At 38.8% G+C, this 24012-nt stretch overlaps 1 protein-coding gene across 9 annotated transcripts in view; it reads right to left on the bottom strand.

The window, feature by feature from the left end:
* The window catches only part of LOC112159060 (proline-rich protein 36), a 93641-nt gene that overhangs the window by 14909 nt on the left and 54720 nt on the right, over positions 1–24012 (bottom strand). For all 9 annotated transcript variants that reach the window (XR_004947160.1, XR_004947158.1, XR_004947161.1 and 6 more), the window contains one exon: positions 17174–17401. Coding sequence is in view for 2 of the 9 variants with exons in the window: in XM_036210225.1 (XP_036066118.1) it covers positions 17174–17401 (228 nt within the window). In the remaining 7 variants the exon portion in view is untranslated. The remainder of the gene's footprint in view (positions 1–17173; positions 17402–24012) is intronic.

Raw genomic sequence — 24012 nt, 5'->3', positions numbered from 1 at the left:
GGGCCGCAAATTATCATCCTGCGGGCCGCAGATGGCCCGCGGGCCGCGAGTTTGAGACCCCTGTTTTAAACCATGAAACCAATCAATTCATTTAAAGGTAACAAAGAAAAAATAAAATAAAACAAGACATGATGTATTTATTCTGATTGAATTGTAACTCAAATCGAGAATTTAAGACTGAAAATTAATTTAATTTAGAAATAAACACTTAAAATCCTGATTATGACCTTAAATATATTCTCCAGTATGATTAACATTAACATTTCTGTCACGGTATTCGAGCTCATCATCATCAATCAAAGGAGACGTCGGCGTCTTATTCAGGTCATGGAACGGCGAGCTACGTGGGAGCGGCTACGGATGAAGAGATTTTTGGAAATGATGATTTTACAGAGGAGATGTGGATCCAAAAATTGCACATGACATGCTAACTTTTGATGAGCTGTGGGACCTCTTGTTGTGCACCTCACTATTTTAGGAATGCTGGGCTTTACCAAAAAAAGATCAGTCAATCCAATACTAAAGATATATAACAATCTTTTGTTATTTTTTTACTTAATTTTGATTTTTTTAAGTTGTATATTCTAATTTTTGATTTTTAAAATTTATTTTTCATATTGCAAATTTGAACTTTAGACAAGTAATTTTCTTTAAACTTTAAACATTGACTGTAAAAAAATATATACAGTCAATGACTTTAAATAGGTAATTTTTACATTGTGTTAAAATTTTCAACTTCAAATGTGTTATTTTTTTTTTTACTTGTATTAAAAAATGTTACCTCTAAATAAGTCAATTTCAAGCTGCAAAACAATTAGCTTTAAATGTGTTACTTTTTTTAAATGTGTTTAAAGATTTTACCTTTAAATACATTTTTTTGGGAGTTCTGTTAAACAAATAAGTCCTTTTGAGTAGTGTTAAAATGTTTTAACTTTACATATGTTTTATTTTTTTTACTTTTAATATGTCTTTTTATTTTAACTTTAAATAAGTCCTTTTTAGGATGTGTTAATGTGTCATTTTCGAGTCGTGTTCAAAACTTTTAACATTAAATAAGTTCATTTTGAACTTCCATTATGTTACTTTTGAGTTGTGTTCAAGAATCTTACCTGTTAATGAGTCATTTTTGAGTTTTTCAATATAAAAGTATTTCATAAATAATCAGGACCGCTAACATAAACTTATAATCAATATAAATAAATGGCTTACAGATCTGCTACTATGAGCAACAATAAGGGTTACACTTTTTTGTTTCTACTTAACTTAATAAAAAAACAAAAGACATAAACATTAGACATTATCATTTAAAAATCGACTAAATCTTGTGACAGAAAGTTTGATAGGAGTTAGAACTCCACTTATATTGTTAGTTATTTCTTTTAGAGCCTGAAAATATTTGCGGTCAAGCAGGAGGTTTATGAGCACAAACGGAGATGAACCATGAATATTTCAGGGGGCAAATTTAGGAGGGAGGGCGACTTAGGAGAACAGAGGGGGTATAAAACCGGGCCTTTAAGCTGCTGCCACTTCAATTTAGAAGATGAGAATGAGTCAGCTGAATAATGCATCTATTCACTGGTTTGAGAAAGAAAGAGAGAAAGAAAGAGGAGCAACAGCGTCCATATCAGTCTGGACTCAAACCTCTGGACCTCTGGGGGGTTTCTCTGCAAATGGCGAGGGGGGGGGGGGGCTGTTTGAATCTGCCATTTATCAGCTTAGGGCTAATCAAAACTGGGCCTCGTCTTTTCTTATGCAAAATCTTACATTTTCAACGAGTCAACTTGACTTGTTAAAGCATGATTGATCAAAAAAAAAAAAAAAAACTGCGGCTGCTTTTGCAGCATCTGTTTGCAAATATAGGCAAAGCTGCAGGACGGGGTACACGAGCAGCCGGGACCACAGATCAGCGTGGAACCAAGTGGGAATTTGAGGTCCAAATATGCCAAAGGAATGGATCCTGGTTCTTTTATAGGGAGGCTAGCTGAGCGCTTCTAACCATCTGTAGGAGTTTTGTGTAGACTTATGGTGGCTTCACTTATTTATTCATGAAAACCCTTTTTATTTACTTCTAATTCCAAACAATATTTATTAGTGAAGGCTCTCCATGTCAATATGAGTCCTTTGTATATAGTCCTTTTAAAGCTTCACTGACAGTCTTGAATATTCCCTATTACATAATAGGGAAACTATGGCTCTTATGTAAACGTTAAGCTGCAGTATTAGCTTAAATTTGTTGGTAACATGCACAATATTTTATCTGGGAACAAAGATTAACTTTATTTTAGTTCTGTTTCATTTTGTTACAAATAAAGTTTCTGTTTTTGATGACAAACTGCTTTTTCCTGATTTGAAAATGACTTGCACGTTTGTTTAACGCAGATTTAAGTGTTTTTGTTGCCACTTTTCTATTCTCTTTTACTGCTGAAAATATAATTTAATCTGGTTACCATATCGTTTGAACAATAGAGCCGCACCGTCAAAGAACGGGCTATTTTTGAACTTATGCCATATATAAGGTGCACCAAACTATAAGGCGTATTAAACGAGACAAGAGTTGGAGATAAGCCTGTCAGTCACTCACACCTGTTTGTAACACGCTAATGTTAGCTGCGTTAGCATATTTACAATACCTGTAAATCCCAACCATGTTTGTGACACATGAAACAAAACCAGACTGATACAGCTAAAACAAACGTTACTATGACTACGCTAACTCCAAATTCTGTTAGTGTTACGTAAAAGGACTAAATCGGACACCGCTACACATTAGCTTCGTTAGCGTGTTTACTACAATACCCAGACTAAAATAACGACTGATACTGCTAAATGAAACATTACTGTGACTATGCTAACTTTAAATCTTGTTAGTAATTCGTCAAAAGACACTACAACATGCTAGTTGCATTAGCATGTTCACAATAACACCCAGACTTGCTTGTATAAAGTTAAAAAACAGACTGACACCACGAAAACAAATGTTACTGTGACTACGCTAACTCCCAACCATGCTAGTAAAAATAAAAGAAGACTTTTAAAAATCTATTCCAATGAAAATGGTGATTTTATCTCATAAGGGAGAACATAAAGAAAATGAAGATTCAGATTGTGATGGGTGACACCTGTAGGGTGTGGCTCTGCCATTAAGGCCCCTTTAAATAGGAGTGGGCGGGGCTGCCCAGCAGTGCCAGATTCTTGTGGGTGACCAGGTTGACTGCTGGGCCCACGCTGTTTGTGCGGCAGCTGTGAGCCATTGGGGTAAATGTGTTTTTTGTTAATCATGTTTGTTTTTTTATTGTTTTTAAAATATTTTTAATGCATGTATTTTATGACAGGGCTGCAGTATCTGAAGGTAGACCTACAGGGTAAATGACTGTGTGTGGGTCCTTGATACCACAGGTATGTGGTATTTTATTGCTTTTGATGTTTTAAAGAACTGGGTATTTTAACAACTGATTGTTTTTATTGTTTTTATTCCCCAGTCATCATACCGCTACCTGCTGTCCTTCTTATATTGTGTTTTTAGTTTTTTTACTCTAGTTAGTCTGCAAGACGCAGACTAACTGCTTTTACATTTTTTTATTATTTTTATTGGTGGTCACTTCTGGGTCTGTAATTTCTGTTTGCCAGCCGATTAGTTTTTAGCATGTGCATGTGTGTGGTGTTTGTCATTTTATAAGTTTTTACCTTTTTATCCTTTTAAACTGTTTGCAGTGCTTGCAGCAAGTTGCTGCCTTACGTTTGTTTTATCTCGGCTCAGGACAACAGTGGAACATTTTAAAGACCAGGAATGCTGTATCAATAAATATTGTCAATTTATTTGAACACGCCTGTCTCCCCTGTTTTTATGGTTCCACTTGCAACAAGAGTATTTATTTATTTAAATTGTTGTGAATCAGGTCCAGACAAAAAAATGCAGTTTGAAAAAGCTTGTAGTTGTTATGTACAAACTACAATCGATGGGCCACAAGGTCCCCTGATTCGCCCCATTCTGATACATCCACTTGCAAACAAGTAGATCCATGAACATCTTAGTTTTGAACTAACATCTGGCTCCAAAATGTACGGCTGGATAGCTCCGATATTGCTCATTTTTTTAATTTATGGGCATTTATTTATTTATGTTTATTTATTTAATTCATGTGTTTATTTAATTATTTTTGTATGTATGTATTAATTTAATATATGTTCATTTTTTATTTGTGCTTATTTTTGTGTTTTTATGTATTAATGTGTATATCTGTTTATGTATATATTTTTTTATTTAATATATTTGTTTTGTGACCATTTTTGTTGCACTGCTAATGATAAATTGGGGCTGTGAGGGGCTGTAAGCTAGCTGGAGTGAGTGTAAACGAAGGGTTGATGGGAAATGAGTGCAGGCTTACTCCAAGCCAACAGTCACAAGTCAAGCAAATTTCTAACTCTACGGCCGCTCTGCAGAAAGTAATTCCTAGAAAACATGGATTTTGGTTAAAAACAGCATAATCATAATTATAAGACCATCGGGAAGGCTTTTAAAATACATCAAAAGATGATCGGGGTGGGAATTTGAAGTGTGCCTTATAGTCCTCTGATAAATTACAGCCAAACTGCACTAGACCTAAGAGGAATCACTACCATTAGACGATAGTTTTGTCTTCTTCTTGTGTGATCAGTTCTGAGGGTTAGAACGGCAGAATTGGACTTCAGCATCAGCCCTGCTGCAGCAGAAGGCCCGCCCCTCCCCGGGGCACACAATGCAGCGGTTCTGGAGGAGGTCGGGGGGTCTCCGGCTGAGGGGAGCGCTCCGTCAGGGAATGGTCCGGACAAAAGGTGCAGCGGAGTGAGAGATTGAGGGAGGAAGCGAGAAGCGGGACAAAGACGAGGCAGTAAAGCCTCCTGCCTGATAGCCTTATCTGATTCCACTTCAGCGCTTGATGGCTTTTTTTTTTTTTTTCTTCACCCTGCCTTTAAAGCACGCAGGTTGAGCCTTTGGTGTGAAGCCTAGCAGAAAATGTTAATCAAGAGAGGGACTGTGTGGAGAAAGGCGAGAGAAAGGGGAGAGTCACTCCGCTCAGGCTGTAATCTGTAATGAGACCGAGGCGATTCAGTTGCAATTGAGAGAGGAAGAATGGGGCCATGATGATGATGATGAGCAGGGAGGTTCACTCTTTCACCGCCGTTTGTTTTTCTGTTCTTGTTCCTTTTCTCTTGCAAAAGTCACTGGTCGGTCCGCGGGCCGCAAACAGCCCAGGGTCACAACTCATTTAACACACGCCTGGACGCCGTTTTCAGCGTCCACAGCTGATGGATGGGAAACGCCGCTGACTGCTCGTCTGACCACTGCTGCCACTCATCTGTGTATGATTTATGGCCTCAGATCAGAGGACGCCATCAGCGGCCATAAAATGTGTGGATTTGTCACATTTCCATTCTAACGTATAACAGACGACTTTAACAGTCAAGAGAATATTGTTCCAGACATGAAAACATAAGAAGTGTCAAAACAATGCTATCATCGTCTAGCACAAAGACGTTAATTTTAAGTTTAGATTTAATCAGGCCAAAGAAAAGACAGATGGATTTATGAGGAGATAAATACTTGGCCACTTGGCACAGTTTGGTCCATCTGTCCCGTTTGAAGTTTCTCAGGTAAGAAGCCATTACTCTTGTTAATGTGTTTGTCATGATAGGAATGACCTCCGTGTGTTTCAACACTGCCCCCGTGTCCATTGAACATCAGAGTGTGGTGGTTACCAAATGAAGCAAGTGAGAAAGACTGGTTGCACATCGTGATGCTTCATGTTGAACGGTTGTGACCTTTATGGATTTCTAAAGGACAAAATTTGGGTTATTGAAGGTCACAATATTATTGATTTCTTTGTAATGGAGTAGTAGTAGGGTGGAGACGGCTGTTTGTGGGTGGAAAAGGGGCAAACCTGTACGGGGCATGAAGGTTGTTGGGTTGGGGTTAGGCACTGCTCGGGTGTAATCAGGTGCCACTCCCAAACTGGTATTTTTGAAACGCATAAACAGTTCTCCAATCAATGCTAAATAATTGCGTTATTTTTTTTTTCCAAAAAAGTCAAAGTATAAGTAAAGCGAAGGAGAGAGCTTCAATGTGCCTTAAACAGCCATCAGGTCCCTGAATTCAAATCTTTTGCTGTGAAGTACAGACAAGTTTTCACTTGCTTCGTCTTTGGCCTTTTGACTGAAGCTCCGCCCACCCCTACGGCCACACCCATTCTTATATGAGCCCACCCACAATTGGAATATTAAAATGATTGGTTAGAATTGCAAAGCAAGTGACAAGTTGACAAGTCTAAAAACAAAGCACCAAAATAAAGCACTGTTTGTTTCTAATGGTACCGGTAGTACCGTACACATCAGTACCCGCAACAACCAGGGATAGAATTTCGGTACCTTGGTGAAGAATTTGTCATTTCAATGATATCTAACTCATTATTTGTATTGAATCCTTTCTGTTAGTAGGAAAACAGACAGTTTGCTGTAAGGGACAAAAAGAAAATATACTTAGCCTTAAAATGACTTAAATTCGTTGTGTTGAAAAAAACAATAACGGAAAGAATTGTGACTTTAAAACTGTATCGAAATGAATTGTGGCTTGACTTCATTGTTACATCCCTAACATAAAAGCAGATGATGAAATATCTTCACCAAAAGAGAATTTAAGTTGTGCTTTTAATGAAACTGAATGATATAAACCACAAACCTGTTAGATGACTGTCAGATGACGTACATTTAAAATAAATGAGTTTATGGGTGTTCCTCCACAGAAACACACCTCTGTAAAACGATGTGACACACTGACATATACAGAGGGCTGCATTGTGTTTTTGACATGTTCGCTTGTTTGTTGCCTCTTTCCCGCTTAATCCCAGACTTTTGTTTCTGCTCATCAACACACTGTATTTAGTGTCCCACAATTCCTTTAACAAAGATGACATTCAGCGGCGGGGAGGAGGTGACCCCCTTTCTAATAGCAGGAGAATGTCACTACATGCCCCACATACACACAACATGTGATTAAGAATTTAGAGCAAATATTCCCCAGCAGTTTGTCCAGAGACGCTGTAAATCGGACAAATCCATAAATATGGTCGGATGAGATAAGGAGGTGAGAACTGAGTGCTGTGCAGACCTTTAAAGCATATCGTTTCTCAATAGTTTAGATGAAGGCATTGTGGGCCGCTCTGAATGGGCTCCACATTAACGGTAAAGATCGGTATCTGGTCCGGTTGAAGTGTTGCAGGAAAACACTCGACTCTTTTGTGCCAGCAGGAGGTGCAGTAGAAAGCATGTTTACAGATTACAGTCACAGGCGTGAAGATCAGGATGAATGTGAGTGGAATTGCTGCAGGTGTTACACCAGAAAAAAAATAAACAAGCAAGAAAACATAATGGAAGAAGTATTTAGTGGGGGTGACTTAGAGTAGATTTAAAAAAATGAATTCAGTTTCTCTAAAAATGTTAAATGCAAATGTATATTTTTGAAATATTTTTTGACTATTCAACACAAAAGAAAACAAAATAATGTAGTTTCAGAAGATTTAAGTATTTTTATGTCTTTTTATGTCACAAAAAGTCAACATTTAGTAAAAATATGTGAATGTTTCCACTCCGTCTATAAGACAAAAAAGAGAAAATCCAATAAAGGTTTATATAGATTTTATGAGTTCTAAAAGAATAAAAAAAAATAAAATAAAAAATTTTCTTGTTTTTTTCAAATTATTGCCTCAAAATAGTAAATTAAAAAAATTCCAAATCAATTTTTTTCAAAACGATTTTGCATAGATGCTCCTTTTTAACATTAGGACAACAAACGTTACACGGTTGTTATGTTGAGACAGTTCCTACCCCAAATGTTTAAACTTTCCAAGTCTATGGTAATAAATAATGTTATTTTTTGACAAAAAAATACAAAAAATGTAAGGAACATTTTAAAGCAAAGGCTTTGTGTCCTCACATGACCAACATAGACACGTTCATTTCATAGAGATGTTCAGTTAATCTAATTTCTATGTGGTTACCATGGAGATAGATTGGTAAAAACAATCAGAAATAACAACAGTTGCACAAAGAAGTGTTTTTATGTATTTTGACTTAATATAACTTTTATTTGAGTAAGGAATGTTCATCAGTTTGGTTGTTCAAAAACGGTTGTCTAATAGTTTTTATAGATTCATTTTATGTCACTTCTGTGGATTTTTTAGGGTTTATTCTGGACATATTTGATTCGCTTAAAGTGAACCAGAGTTAGTTTCTTCAGATAACCCAAAACAAATTTTCATTCTAAAAAAACACCCAGGCAGATTCTGGTTCAGTACCAGGAACCGCTCTCTGACCAATCTTTCTTAGTGGTCTCGGTCATTTCCAATCAGACTGAGCTCTAATTCGCTCCAAGTTTCCTCAATCTGAATAGACTCAGAGAGGAACAACTGGACCAAATGGCCACCGTATCTGGGCATTATGGGATGTAAACAGACTGGCGGAGCAACAAGGAGAAACAGCAGCTCATTAAATGTGGTCGCATGAATGCAGGATTATTAGAACAACTTGATAGACATTGGTTCTCACCGTCTTAGCCATCGTCTCCTCAGTATTCGCCTTGCAGCATGGCTTCACTCAATTAAAGCAGCCGAAACAGAAAAGTCTGCCCAATAGCAGTCTGAATACACACCAAATGCACCAAAGTCAGTTGATCTGGACCAATTTAAGGGGACTCAGTCCAGACCAACTGACTTTTCCAGTCTGAATACACCCTAAAATTCAGTTAACACTTTGATTTAAAATAAAAAAAAGCTTGGAAGTAGGGAGTTTACAGGAGATTACAGTGGTTGCCAACTGAGATCATCGTCCACAGTGGTAAAGGAAGCTGCACGCCATTGTGTTCAGTGCGGTCACCTGATGGTTAAGTAAACTCCTCCCTGGACATTCCTTATTTAAACACATTTTTTTTTAAATTAGTTTTTGTGGGATTTAAAATGTTTTATAGCTTTGAAAAGAGGGATATGGTGGAGTAGTGGTTCTCACTCTCGCCTCACAGCAAGAAGACCCCGGTTCAAATCCCTGCTGGGACTTCTCTTTGTCTTAGTCAAAAAACATGATTCACAAGTTAATTAATGACTGTAAATTCTCCCTAAGTGTCATTGTGTGTGCTGTTGTCAGTGTGTGGCCATGCAACACACTGGCAACCTACCAGGGTGTACTCCGCCTTTGCCTTACAGTAGCTGGGATAGGCTCCAGCAACCCTGTTACCCAAAGAGAAACTGAGAAAATGGATAGCTTAAAAATGTACGTTTTTGTTTTAATTCTCTTCTATCTCAGAAGAGAATGAAACTTGGACAAAAAACGAGCTTGTTTTGGTAGCGAAGTTTTAAAATTTCTTAGATTTTTGGGTGGCGGGCCGGAAAGCCTGCGGCGTGGTTCACGTGTTGTGGAGGAAGTCTTTCCGAGCAGAGCCTGGCAGCAGGAGCTGCTCTCTCCTGAGTGGGCATCACAATAGGAAAGCTGATGACAGTGTTTGGCAGCATTCCCCTTCACGCACTGTTATCGCTGCACCAACACGCGGCTCCTCCCCCTTCTCTAAAAAACACTGTGCTGATGGGTGGGTGGGGGGTTAAAGCCCTGCTAGGAAAACAAACAAAGCCACACGTAGCGGCCACACTCCAGGCCCTGGCTGCACGCCATCTACCTCGCCACAAACCACAACTTAAGGTTCCCGGCGCACACACACACCTACAACCGGGCGGAGCTCCAACCTCCAGAGTCCAAATCATCTGCTTTAGTGCAGCAGCAGATCTGGAGAGATAACCCCATAAAGCCAAATCATCGGCTATTATTGCCTCGCCGCTCCTTGACATTGTGCCATTAATAAGGCCATTGTGGAAGGCGCTCTGTGTTTGGACACCGCATAATAGACTCTTTGACAGATTGACTCTGCTCTCTCTGCCTCGTCCCTTTCTCTCTGCTGAATGTATTCCACGCCGCCTCTCGTCAGTGGATGAGTCGCTTGTTTGCCCAGTCACTCCGGACTGAGAGTAAATTCATATTTCCAGACCAAAGGCTGAGCAAACACGCTGCACAAAAAGGGCCCGTACCTGAACGCACGCCGAGGACGTCCTCCTGTGTGCACACAAGCACTCACAAACACCACATCCTTTCATATCTTCCTCTTCTCTCTCGTCTAGCTTTCAGCAATCGTTGTTTGGTGGGCTCACGGATACACAAGGACTTCATTAAAGTTTAACAAAAGAAAATCGTCTGACTTCTGAAAATAGCAAAGTTTAAAGATGACTCATTTTACTTTGATAAAACAAACTGAGCTGCAGAAGCTTCTAAACATTTTTAAATAAAACTTTGTTTTTTTGGTTTTTAATAATTTTACAGTACTTAAGAGTTCACTGAAATTCACTTGGTGTTTTTCAGACTATGAGTTGCCAAAAAAATGCATAGTAGAGGAGACAAGGTTATACATAAGTAGCACTTTTGGGAGAAATTTATAAAACAAAATATGAGAACAAGAATGGAAATTTCACCTTTAAAAGTAAATCATAAAAATTAAATAATATTAGACTGAATATATGTACGCTCCATTACTATTAGAGCACCATATGAGCAATCATTTAGATTTCCATAGCATAAAAAACATGCCAACAAGTCAACTAAACTCTTTATTAAAGGGTAACTTAGAAGTAAAGTCAACTTTTTTTGTCTGTTGATCTCTATAAATGGGGCTTTAAAAGTGCTGTCTGTTGCCATATTTTTGTCAATTTAAAATTAACTTCCTATAAAGCACAAAAAAACCCCAAAACACTTGTAAGTTGCACCTAAGTTTAAGTCACCCTAAAAACTTGCAAAGACCTGTGACTCCCAAAAAATATGGTAATTTACTTCTCCATTCATGTACATTTTTTTTTCTTTTAGTTTTGACTCACAAAATATCTACTTACTTTTATTGTGATTTTGAAAGAAAAAGAGGCTGTTAAGGTCAGAGTTAATGGTTAATAAATGAAAAGCATATTAAAAAGAAAACAAAAAATGAGATTCTAAGATAAAAGTAATTTAAAACTCCCGTACGACAAAAAACATTGGAATTATCGCCAAGACCTTTGCTCTCATCAAAAATTGTAAAAATTGTTGTTTTCTAGGACATAGTTTCTGCAGAGCGGCAGAAGTTAATTAGAAATTTGCCTCTGGACTGTGGGAGGAACCGTTAGCAAAGAGCAATCCTGTCCCCCTTCCTGTTACTGAGAGCTCTGTGTTTACACTAGGGGTATAAGGAAAAACTGATTTGTCGATATATCGCGATATTTAATCTGGCGATACTTAATCTGGCGATACTTGTAATGATTGGACCGCTCGTCCACAGCACCTGTCTGCAAGGTGTCTTAATATTTAGGTAGAGTTTTTTTTCAAAGTCATGCTCTTCAAGGAAAATTGTAAAAAAAAAAAATGTTCTGGTACAGTTGTGTGGTATATCGTGATAAGTATCGTGAGACGGATAAGGCGATATGTATTATATCGCCGGATTCTTGCCAATACACACCCCAAGTTCACACTATCTTCCTTTATCTTACAGTCTCTCAAAACCGGTGCAACAAAAATGGCTGCAATTTTACAGTTTTGAGGTAAATGTGGACGAAGAAAACAAAGACGTACACGGATCTATTAGTCTACAAGTAGATGCATGTACAATGCATGTATGCAAGAAATGCTATTTTAATCTTCTTTCTATATGTCGTCCATCATCAGAAAAGTGCCACAAGAACATGTTAAAACACAAATTGGGATTATATTTGTCAGACAAAAGTGTATTAGGTGCGTAACATCTATATTCCTACTTTGTGCATTTCACCTATTGTGGGTCTTTTCAGAACTCCTGTGATACACAAAGGACAACTTTACTCTGCAACAGTTTGATCTTAATGTCTTCATTAACTGTAACTTTGAAGATAAACCACTTTAAACTCTGGCTTTACAGCTAGAACACTGGAGTCTGGCCTCATCATGAAGCGGCAGACAGGAGTTTTTGTCCTCAGTGGATCATTTATTTACAGAGGGACATGAGTCATCCGTGTGGATGAGTGAGTCTGTAAATACTCTCTTGTTCATCTCTGCAGAACGAGTGTTGATTTCTATCAGGAGCCGCATGCTAGCTGACGCTGACTGACGGTGATCTGGAAGGTTGATGAGCAGCTTGATACAGGAAGTTAGAAAGGCGCTCTTTTGGGAATACTTTGGTTGGGTCATCGGTTGTCTGATTCTGATGAATCAAGACCAATTATGACTAGTTAGGCATTTTCAGGGACTAATGAGGAGGCACGCTCACAAGAGTCTGGCAGTGGAAGGACACACGAACCTCACATGAGGACAAACACGGGAAAAAACACAAAGGCAGTCCGCTTGGGAGCAAAAATAAATGGCAAATTTGACCAGAATAGTCTCTGTAAACACACCACACCCCCAACCACAAATCTCAAACACAAACACGCCGTTTTAAAACCTTTCTCTCTCAAAAACAAAAAATGTATTTTAGTTCAAAAAGAAAAAGAGCCCGTTTCATTTAAACAAATACAAAATGACATGTTCCTCGTTTGTTCCTCCTGATTTTAGGCAGTGGGTTCAGCGCTCAGGCTTGTAAACAGATTTGTCAGAGCAGTCACGCTAAAACCAGAGATTGATTTTGTTGTCGTGTATGCTTTACTGCAGAAACCATCTGTAGATGCAGTGGATGTGAGCAGGCGTAAAGCTCTCATCGCTGTTTTTCGGGTTCTTTCAGACCATAACAATCCAGGGAGACCAGGTTGGAATAGAGGTTTGGTTTGATCCTGACGACACCAAACCACCACCAGGAAAAGTGACACAACAGCTGACTTCTTAAAACACAATTTGAAACAGTGGAAATCTTAAGGATTTTAAGAGATTTGTAGATAAAAACAGTAGCAGCACGAAAGACCTCCATGATTCTTTTTCCAAAGATATGCTGCTCCACCCCCATCGTTTTGTGATCACTGCATATGTGTTTTGTATGTTGCAAACTAATACAAAAGTGCATTGCGAATACAAACTGAATTAGGACACACTCTGTTGTTTGGGTGTTTTTAACATGTTCTTCTGATATTTTTCTGATAATGAAGGACGTATATAAAGAAAATTTACCTTATGAGTAGTAGGCCAAATCTACAAACATATTTGGTTTGTTTAAAGTGAGTCAGAGTTCGTTTTCTCCTAATAATCTGGAACAAATTTCCAGCCTGAATACACCTGAGCGGACCTTGATCCAGGACCAGGAACCGCTCTCTGACCCATCTTTCAAGGTGGTCTCAGTTCGTTTCCAATTGTACAGTTTTCTCAGTCTGAATAGACTCCGCGCTCGGAGCAAAACAACTGGACCGAAAGAGCCACCGTAGCTTTATGGGATGTAAACAGAGTAGTGGACCAATAATGAGTTGGATGAATGGAGGCTCATTGAAACAACTTCACATGACACACATTGCTTCTCACACTGTTTTCCCAACAATCTATATGTCATAAACACTTATCAGTGTATCTCCATAGCTATCTCCTCGGTAACCATCTTGCAGCATGCCTCCACCATACAAAAGTATTAATAAAAAGTGTTCTACCTGATGTTGATACAGACGTTCAAAATTAGTCAGTGAAATATAAAGTGTGAATAAGTGAACTATCCCGACAAGGATTCCAAAGTGTAAGAATTCCATTATTCTTTCTCTCGTTGCTTTGCCCCACCCTCATATTTCTTGGCCAATGACTAAGGAGATCTTTAGTTACGTGGTTTTGTTTACAGGTTTTGGTTTGGAACAGAAATCTCAATTTGACAGTAGTCTGAATACAGACCAAATACAAGGTTTAGGACTCGATCTGGACAAACTCAGATGGATTCCAGTCTTAAAACACCCTGAAGGTTGAAAACTTCATTACAAGCAGCATATTTGATGTGTCAGAATAGTCTTTCCAAGTGATATTTGTCACAGATGTTTGCATTTATTGCAAAAGTTACATGGAACCACAGTTAAAAAAAGTCATATTTTAAATTACTGGCTCTGTAACTTTTTTTAAGAACTTTTCAGAAAAATGAAAAGCTTAAATTTTCACTGAAAACTTTTTCTTTTACAAATCCAGACAATAAACCAGCAAAAGACGGATTTTTCTATTTAGGTTGTAAGTGCACCCCCCCACCACCACTACCACCACCTCCCTCTTGCTTTAAACAAAATGACATGAGAGCTTCCATCCTGCTGATTACTGCCTGAACAAACCATTCAGTTTTGTGCGTGTGGGGAGGCACTTGTGCGGCAGCCTCTGCAGACCTCCACCCCCCCGCCGTCTCGACCTTAGGTGTGGACGCGTTTTGTCAGACTCAGCCTCGGCGCTCTAGAGATGCCAGGAATTAAGCACTTGAGGGAAAATGGAGAAGTGAAGGATAAAACTCCTGCTTGTAGAAAAATAGGTAATTCTACCAATCAAGTGGTGTTTTTGAGGGTAATTTAGCATTTATGTTTTAATGCATTAACTTTGTGGGGAAAAGGAAAAAGCAAAGGAATTAATTCAAATTAAAGGTACTAAATAAACCAACACAATAAACCTGTTCATGTCTAACTTGCTGATATTTTTTTTTATTTGTTGCATATTTAGGCTAACTCTAAATATAATCTTATATTGTTTAAAACCTAGCAGGTGTACCGCCCCCCGTTTGCCCAAGTAGCTGGTATAGGCTCCAGCAACCCTATTACCCTAAAAGATATTAAAAGTGAGTTTAGAAATAAGAAAAATGTTTAAAACCCTTTTAAAAAAATTGATTATTACATCACTTTCATGACAGAAACTAGAATTGGTGGTCTAAAATAACCTTTTTATTCGTTTATGTCCCACAGTCGTCCTGGACCACAAGGACCAGGTTGTCATACTGTACCTTTAATGCAAATATTTTGCCCCAGCGAAATACTTAAAAACTCACCAAAATTTACATGCACTTAGTTCCCATAGTAAACGACCCGTCCTCCAAAACAGATGAGGACATTACAGAAGGAGAAAAACATTAAAGTTGCCAAAGTATTTTATGGGGCTCAAAAAATATTACAAAATTCACTAATAAAGCCAAAACACATGAGTCAGGGAAATGCAAAAATATATTATGTGATGGCCACATGACCTACAGCTTGGCGACGATTTTGTGAGAAAGTGTAAAATTTGGCGACTTTAACATTTTCATACAATGTGGAAAAAGAACACTTTTTTCTGTTGAAAATTCTGTTGATTGTGAATGACGTCAGGGTGGCAAACTCGCAAAAGTGAAATTGCTCGCACATTTTTCACTGGAATATTGTGAAATAATAACAAAAAAACCCTTGACTCAATCTGAACAAAACAATATGCCATACGGTATGAACAACTAAGGAATGTGGGCATGGTTAGCAAAAAAAAAAAAAAGAAAAAAAACACCCTCGTCGCTAAGGAAATCCAAAAATGTACTTTTGTTGATTCTTCTAAAAATTATATAGGCCTGCTCGTCACCCCCAGGTGACAAAAAATTAAAATGGTTGCTAAGGAGATAAACCAACAGAAAAGCCGCCGTTTTGAAAAAACTGTCGTCTTTTAATCAGCTCGGACCAGGATGGCAAGGGCAGAGGGGGAGGGTAAAGAGCGTGTCACAGGTGCTCAGCCAGTGGGGGAGGGTCAAAAGGGGACACTGGAAGCCATAAAACAGCAACTTTCATTTTGTATTTCAAATTAGAGCTTGAGTTTATTGCCAAACTTTTAACTTGGAGTTTGAGTTTATTTCCGAAGCATAACTTTGTTTTCGATGTAAAGAGATGATGGACTTTGTGGTTGTATCATCGCTCATAATTAATTATTTAATTAATTAATTTGAATTTTTACAGAGAAAAGTTGCATTTGTTCAGAAATGGGGATTAAAAGGACAACAGCGCTCTCAAGTAACCCGTCTTTTACTGTGTTTTTGTGCAGTTTGGGTTGAACTTTATACCTGTTTCTTAGTGCCTTTGTCCAAGCTGGCATCTAGATCCCAAACTGTACAACTGGATAACTCTGATATTGTTCACCATTTCTGTTGCTATGCTAATGTTAGCTTGGGGTTCCAGGGGATGTAAGCTAGCGGGGAAGTGGCAAACAAAGGAATGATGGCATATCAGCAGAGACTTACTTTCATGCCAACAATCCCGTCCACAACTCAGAGGTGAATTTCTAATAAACAACTGCCGCTCTGCAGAAACTATGACCTTTTTTTATTTGCCTAAAAACAACATAATCATAATTATGGGAATGCTTTTAAAACAGATCAAATAAGCTTGGGGTCGGACGTTAATCCCTTCCCAAGTTAATTAAGTTATGATTTAAGTTATTATAAATCCAACATTTTGGAAAGTCCTTGGTTTGAATCCTCAAAGGGAACTTTCTGGGTGAAGTTTGCATGTTCCCCCTGTGTGTGGAGATTTTTATCTCCAGGGATTCCAAAAACATGCTTAATATGTTAATTAAAGGCTTAAAATTGTACTTAAATATTTAAATATGAGTGTATGTTGTTGCATGGTCCTGCCATAGACTGGCAATCCATGTAGAGCGTATCCCTTCTTCGCCCAACAGGTGGGATAGGTTCAAGCACCTCCGTGACCCCAAAAAGGATTTGAGGAGGGATGGACAGAAGTTATGTAGTATTTTGCCTTGATAAATACATGCATTCTACAGTCAAAATACACGCAACATCATCATCTGTCAGTCCTGTGCAAGCTTACCGATCATCACAAACGAGAGAACGATGAAAATTTCAGACCATGAAGAGATCACTAAAGGAAAAAAAATGGATGTCATTTTACTTTAAAGGACCCACTCCAATGAAAATAGTGTTTTTTGGTGTTTTCAACATTTTTTTGTTTGTTTGTTTTTTTTAAGCATTTTTTCATAATGGAGGACATATCTAAAATTATATAAAATTAAAATAGCATTTTTGACGTTTTTTTTTTTTGAATATGGATGAATCAGGAGCAGTGTAAAAATAATGTTTGAAGAACCTCTCCTGCGTGAAGCTGCAAATGAAATGGACGGGGCCACAAGCTCCCTGCTCTGCTCCATTCTGATGCCTCCACTTGCAGACAAATCACACATTAAGGAGGCCAAAAGCTTCCAAACTCACAGTCTTCAAAATTGGAGCGGCTTGTGCTGCTGCTGCTCTGCTGAGGCGTGTTTTCCTGCAGTTTGGAGAGCATGCTCCACGCCTTTGTTTCCCTCTCCCCCATCTGCCGGTCTCTCTGTCCAGGTCTGCCTTCGGGACTCTTGGGCCTCTTCTGCTCTCCGTCCGAGCACAGATCCCGATCTCCGTTTTCTTGATAATTGGGCTCCTCCTCAGCGGGGTTTCCGTCATCTGAAGGAGACATAAAGTAGATTTTTTTTCTTAAACTGCGGACAGGACTTAATGCTTGAATAAGCTAAACACAGAAATCATCACATTTGAGGTGGACTCCATTCGTTAGCACGGATTCACATCTCATTGTTCTCAGTCACACTTTCCTTCAGGCCTTTCATGGCCTCACTCAGAAAAAAGAAACACTGTCGCTGAAATTTGAACAGCCATCCATTTTGTCACTGAACGGCCAATTAGGACCTCCATTATCTCCAAACACAAAGTCCACAAAATGCACCTCTTGGTGCAAAAGCCCAGAGACAAAGAGAGGCACAAATGTAGACTTGAGCTTGAAAAAGTCTGCGATTGTCTTCTTCAACAGTTTCAAGTTCTTTTCTTCTTCTGCGAGGCATCAGCGCACGCGCGACAATTCAAAAAGGAGGTCGATGCGCATCGGATTCATGATGCCAAACGCAGCGCCCAGATTTCATCTGTGCCACCGGTGAGGGCGCAGGGGTCAGCGGCACAGACGGATGGCGCCGCGTCTCATTTGACGGCACGTCTCGCTACACACAATCACACGGCCCGACGTCGGCAAAAACCAACGACTGGAATTTATTTATCTCTGTAGCACGAATCAATCATTCCTTCCTCGTAGGAATCAGAGAGGATATACATCACGAATGACAAGAGGATGGTATGGATTTCTGCTTGAATATTTTATTGGTCTGTCAGGAAAAAGACAAAATGTTGAAACTGTAATTTACTTTCTCTGGTTTCTGCTCAGAAATCCAGTTTCAGAGAGATAACTGGACCAAAAAACCTACTGAACTTTAACAGAACCTAACAGAACTTTTGATCTGGTTGCCTGAAATTCAAAAACATTTTGTAAGGTAACAAGGTGTCTCTGCATTAAAAAAATTGAGTTCTTGGTACAAACTCAATGAATGCAGTTTTAGTTAAAGCATCAAATTTTTCTGTAGACATTAAAACATCTCGACTTTGTTCTAGAAATTTTAACTTTTGTGTCTTTACTGTGTTGAACCCTCACTGTTGTACATTTTTAATTTATGTTCCAAATATATATATTTTTTGCCATAAAATTATTCCCAGTGGTCTTTAATAAGAATTATGCAATTTTTTTTGTTAAAATCAAAAAACCTGTGTCGTTTTCTAGGACATATTGTCTGCAGAGCGGCAGGAGTTCATAAGAAATTTACAGCTGAGTTGTGGGCAGGACTTTTGGTCCCAAAGTAAGCCTCAGCTAATTTCCCATCAATCTTTCGTTTACACTTTCTCCCGCTAACTTATAGCACTTCACATTAAAGCTAACATTAGCTTCACAATAAAAAACATTAACATTAACGCTTAACATTATAAAAAAAGAAAGGAAAAAGGTCCCCTTATTTTATTTTTCCCCCTCGGGTTAAAAAGAGATAGTCTGCCTTCTAGCTCGGCCACAGAGACACAGAAACACAGTGGAAGCAGCTGTCATACAGACACCCCCTGTCCGGGAAAATCTTTAAATAATAATCATAACCCGAACATGGAGTCATGATTACTGATGTTTTTGCGGAACTCTCCAAAGTAAATAAACCATATTTCTCAAAATCTTCAATGTCTTCCAATCATTCTAGGTGAGATATCCACAGACACCGTTCCTTATAGGGATCATCCTAAATGCATTAGCTGGTAGCTCCTCCCACATGTAGATACACATTTTTTGACAGGCGACGACCAGCAAATTTGATGTGTGGCAAAAGAGTTTCATTTGCATGAAACTTACAAGCTCAATCCTGATTAGTGAAAATGGTTGCCATAGAAACGCTGACTGAGACCGACTCTGACCAAACTCTCCTTACCAACGTCATCTGGCTCCAACATGGTGGCGTCAATATTGTGAAAAAAATGGGCGACTGAATTGACTTCACTTGAGCCGGAAATAAACTGTTTTCAATTGGTGACATCACACTTACTCGGTCCAGTTCATTAATACAGTCAATAGTTGTGACTAAGGTTTTACTGGTTGACTAGAGTTCGTTCATTATATCATTTTTTATTAAAGCTTTATTCTATTCTTAAGTTTCACCCAACAACTTTGAAAATATTTGTTTGCTGTCTCGCAAAAATCATGTTCCTGACATTTCCATGACGGGGAGATGATCGATGCTAATCGCTTACATTTGATCGCTGTTGATCATCATTCGCACAAACTATGATTATCTTTTAGATATCACGTGATATGAAACAAATAAACGCTGGACATTTTTGGCTCATAGAAGTTCAAACATATGTTTTTTAAGTTAGTTTAGTTGTGGTTAATCGTAGTGGTTGGAGGATGTTCTGATACTGTTGGGTAGAAGTAAAGACCAACGTTCCACACCTTGTGGTCGATATCCTGCTGAAATGATTTCATGACTGACTAAAGTCTCTGCCCGCAGCTCCAGCTAAAATTATTTAGGATTTGGTTTCTCCCTTTTAGAAAGCCCTCCTAATCCATCAATGCACAGCAGTGATTGCTGGTCAGTTCGGGCTGGAAACAAGAGCTCATCTAAGCACACAGAGCAGGTTACCATACCAACTGCAGCATCTGAGCCCAGCAGATAGCTGGATTTGGCTGCAAGCGGCCAAGTCAAATCCCCTCGCTGATCTCCCAAAGGCCACCAGGGACACAAAACACACAACACACAGCGCTCTGCCCCTTGACATGCGGCGCAGCAGGCGGAGGCAATAAGGCCGGACTTGTATCTTTTCTCTGTTGATGTTTAAAAAAAGGATGAGCAGCGGCGAGACAATTGGGGTGCTGGGGCTTTTCAGCGATGCCACCCAGAGCCTCCGCTGCCCTATCTCCTGAAAGAATGGCCGAATGGGAGAAGGGAGGAGCAAAGAGGAAAAGCTGTGCCAAATTATTATTCATGGGGAGGGGATTTTCCTTTCAGGCCCGCTTTATCGAAGTCTTTCTCAACGCGTCGGCCTCTCGATCAGCCCTGACGAGTGCCAATCAAAGGGGCTTGAGTCCAGGTTTTTGGGGAAATGCTGGTGGATTTCAGAGACAATGGCAAGTGAGTCGGCAGTGTCAGTGGCTTAGAGACAATAGTGACATGGCTACACTGTCAGTGTGTGGTCCTCTGGGAGGGGGCAACGATCCTCGCCTAGTACACAACTAATCTCCGCTTGCATCATCTGCAGCTTAATCTGTCCCGCAGCTTCCTTCACCTCGCTGGAACAATTCGGCGGGGTCAGTTCAGATTAGTGCTCTTTGTGGCCTCGCACATCGTTACATTCATTTGGACACTTACATCTTTAGTAAGCAGCTGAATGCTAAACTGTTGGACCGGGGCGAAGCGGCCGGGGCAAGAGCACAAACAGCCAGGAAGCAAACGGGAAGGAGGGATTTACTCCCTATGAATCCCTGACGGCGGACAGAAGTTTCATCGTAAAGCTCGCCGTGGAGACGCAACATCTCGACGCATCTCAATCGACCCAACTCTCTGAAATACCTCTGTGTCATCTTTAGGGATGTGTCGATCGGGCAATATAACATGATATATTGTGATATCTCGATACTTTTATTGATTTGAAAGACTAACAGGACGACATGTATTGAATTATTTATATGAAAACTTATGTTGGAGCAATTTTACATCACAGCCAAAACAACAACCATTTTAAATAACTGGAAAGCTATATTTAGCATATTGGAAATCAACAGCACTTTATTTCCTCAATCACACTTTTAAAACTTTATTTGTTAAGACACATTCATTCTGTTTTTTTCTTAAACTGAAAAATATTTTGTTGTGGAAATCAGACAATATTTCCTGTTCCTTTTAAGAACAAATATTTATTAATTTACAAAATAAAAGAACCATGAATTTGCTTGCAATTTGTACATGCGACACAGTTCTAGTGCTTGATCATTAAATAAAATGAATTTTACAATTTTATTACTATAAAAGGCATATTAATATTAAAGAAGTTATTTCTTCTTAAGAAAAACAAAGTGAAAAATTGTTCTGGAATAGTCTTTGGATATATTGCGATATGGATCATTGTGATACAAGTCTCACAATATATATCATATTGTCAGACTCTTGCCAATACACACCCCTAGTATTCTCAGATGAAAGTCTTAACAGTTTTAGAACTTTTCAGTTAAACACAGGGCTCTTCATTGGTTTGTCAGTGTATGTTCCCGTCCTCACCTGGTTATGGAATAATGGAAGCAGGTGATAGAAGAGATAGTTTTCCTGTGGTTTCCTAAACTTGGTCATCCAAGAGAAGCTCCAGTGTATCGTCTGATCTGATGAGATATGTTTTCTTCTTATATGACTTTATGTCTTTATGGAACAATTTCCTTAAGATGGCTTTTCTTCCTGAAAACATATTTTAAACACTCCCTAATATCATCTTTTGATCTATTTTCCAACTGTTCCAAGTAGTTTTTTTAATTATGATTTTTTTAGCCAAAACTATGTCCAGGACATAAACTCCTGCTGCTCTGCAGAAACTATTAGAAATTGACCTCTGAGTTGTGGGCGTCGAGAAGCAATCCCGCCCCTCTTCCCCTCCTCGTTGCCTCAGTGTAAAGGAGAACTTGGTGTAAAGTGGCTTGAGGCCCATCCAGATTTTTTTCTATGTCACAAATAAGTTTCTTTTTCCAACATTTTTTTCATTTGCTCTTGATGCACAAAAATTTGAACTCAGAAATGCAATTCTGAGCACAATTTCCTTCATATGTGTCTTCCATCATCAGAAAAATACAATTTTTTACTGGAGTGAGTCTTTAAGAAGATTGGAAGAGGTGGCCAGATGGATGGAGATTTGGATGTCATTGCTAAAAAAATGGATGAGCTAGAGTTAATAAAAACATGTGAGTTTTGGATCTGCCTGCATGGTGGTGTAGTGGTTAGCACCTCACAGCGAGATCATACGTGGGTTTTTTCCGGGCACTCCAGCTTCCTCCCACAGTCCAAAGACATGCTTTAAACGTTAACCGGCGAATAAAATTTGTCCCCAAGTCATCCAGAGTAGCTAGGATAGGCTCCAGCAACCTTGTGACCTCAAAGATATTAAGCCAGTTCGAAAGATGGATGAATAGGTTTTTGCATTTTAAGAGCCAAAGTCCCAATGGCAAATGAGTTCTTTAAATAAAGAAAACTAAAGGATGCAACTTAGATTCTGTTGACAATTTTGCTCATTAGATTTTAATCAAATTACATTTTAATATATAATATTTTTTTATATTTAAAAAAGCTTGAAACATACTCATGTCAGGTAGATCCTACAGCCAGTTAACTTAATTTAGCCTCATAGACTTCATAATCCCCCAAATAAACTTAATTAAAGTCATTCTGCAAACCCTTCATTTATCACTAATAAACAACATGGAATTAACAAAATAAAAGGATTTTATTCTTTTTTTTTTTTAGAAATTTTGCACCAAATGGCTTAATAACTAGAATTAAAAATCTGGCCTCAGTAAATAAATTTCAATGATAGATTCCCCAACATTTTCACTGGTAAAAGTAGAACCTTTTCATGAATCAAACTGACAAACAAAAGCATGAACTTAATTTATTCTCTAAATCTAAATGTAAATCAGCCCATCTGTTTTTTTTGACTGATCTTCTCTGTAGAGTCATACGGGGGTCACCCCCCGTCATTACTACCTATTGAGACGTCGCAGGGTAACCGAGTCTCACCTATCCACACAAAGACGCTCCACACATTCAGCTTCTGTTGGCCACTCCGTGACCTCAGGGTTGACCTCTTTCCTGCACTACTGATGACCCGCCCCCCCTGAGTGTGACCGTGCCTTTGGCCTCTAAAAGGTCACACAAGCCGTCACCACCATCTAGTTTCTCTTAAAAATAGAGAATATCTTTCCTAAGTCAAAGAGGCTGCGGGGAAATTCATTGTTTGTTCGGACACTAGTTTAACATCGAGTACATTTAACAGGAGAATAAACCTGCCAGACTCTGAAAGGAACAGTCTTAAACTGTCTGCGTGGTCGCTCCTCCCCGTCAGAGATAAAGAGACTCTCCTCCTTTAAGTATCTTCAGTGATAAGAGGATGTCCACCAATAAATGTATCCATGGATTTCTAACGTCCAAGCAGGCGGAAGGTTAAGTTTGAGTCCGTCTTTAAGTCTCCGTTGACATAAATGGTCTCGACTTTGATAGACTGAACTAAAGTAAAACTTTTATGAATAAAATAAAAAATGTAAAGTTTTGATTTAAAACTGGTCTCAAATAGAAACCGTTCTGAACACATACTGTTTTCTGGTCTAACTTGTTTGAAAAACTTTCAGAAAGTGACGAATCAAATACCATCAGCATCAAACTGATTATGTCTAGAGATTGATGAGGAGTTGGGGATTAGTTTTGGTAAACTTTATACCCAAACCGCTTTCAGTTTATGGATTTAAACATCAGCAGAACAGCAGGGGAACTAGATCAAACCCTTGGAAGAAGTAGGTTAGAAGTAGTTCGCTGATGGCAGAAAAAACAAAAATGTATGATATACAAAATTCTTCATCCCCCGATACAGAAATATATATAAGTTGGTGCATCCACTAGGGTTGTAGCTAGAGGTGACTGGGTGGTGTCTTTGTCGTCTCTGATAAGGGC

The sequence above is a fragment of the Oryzias melastigma genome, linkage group LG23, assembly GCF_002922805.2.
Source record: "Oryzias melastigma strain HK-1 linkage group LG23, ASM292280v2, whole genome shotgun sequence".
Lineage (NCBI taxonomy): Eukaryota > Metazoa > Chordata > Actinopteri > Beloniformes > Adrianichthyidae > Oryzias > Oryzias melastigma.
Note: the sequence above shows the minus strand (reverse complement) of the source record. Positions and strands in the feature narration are given on the sequence as shown.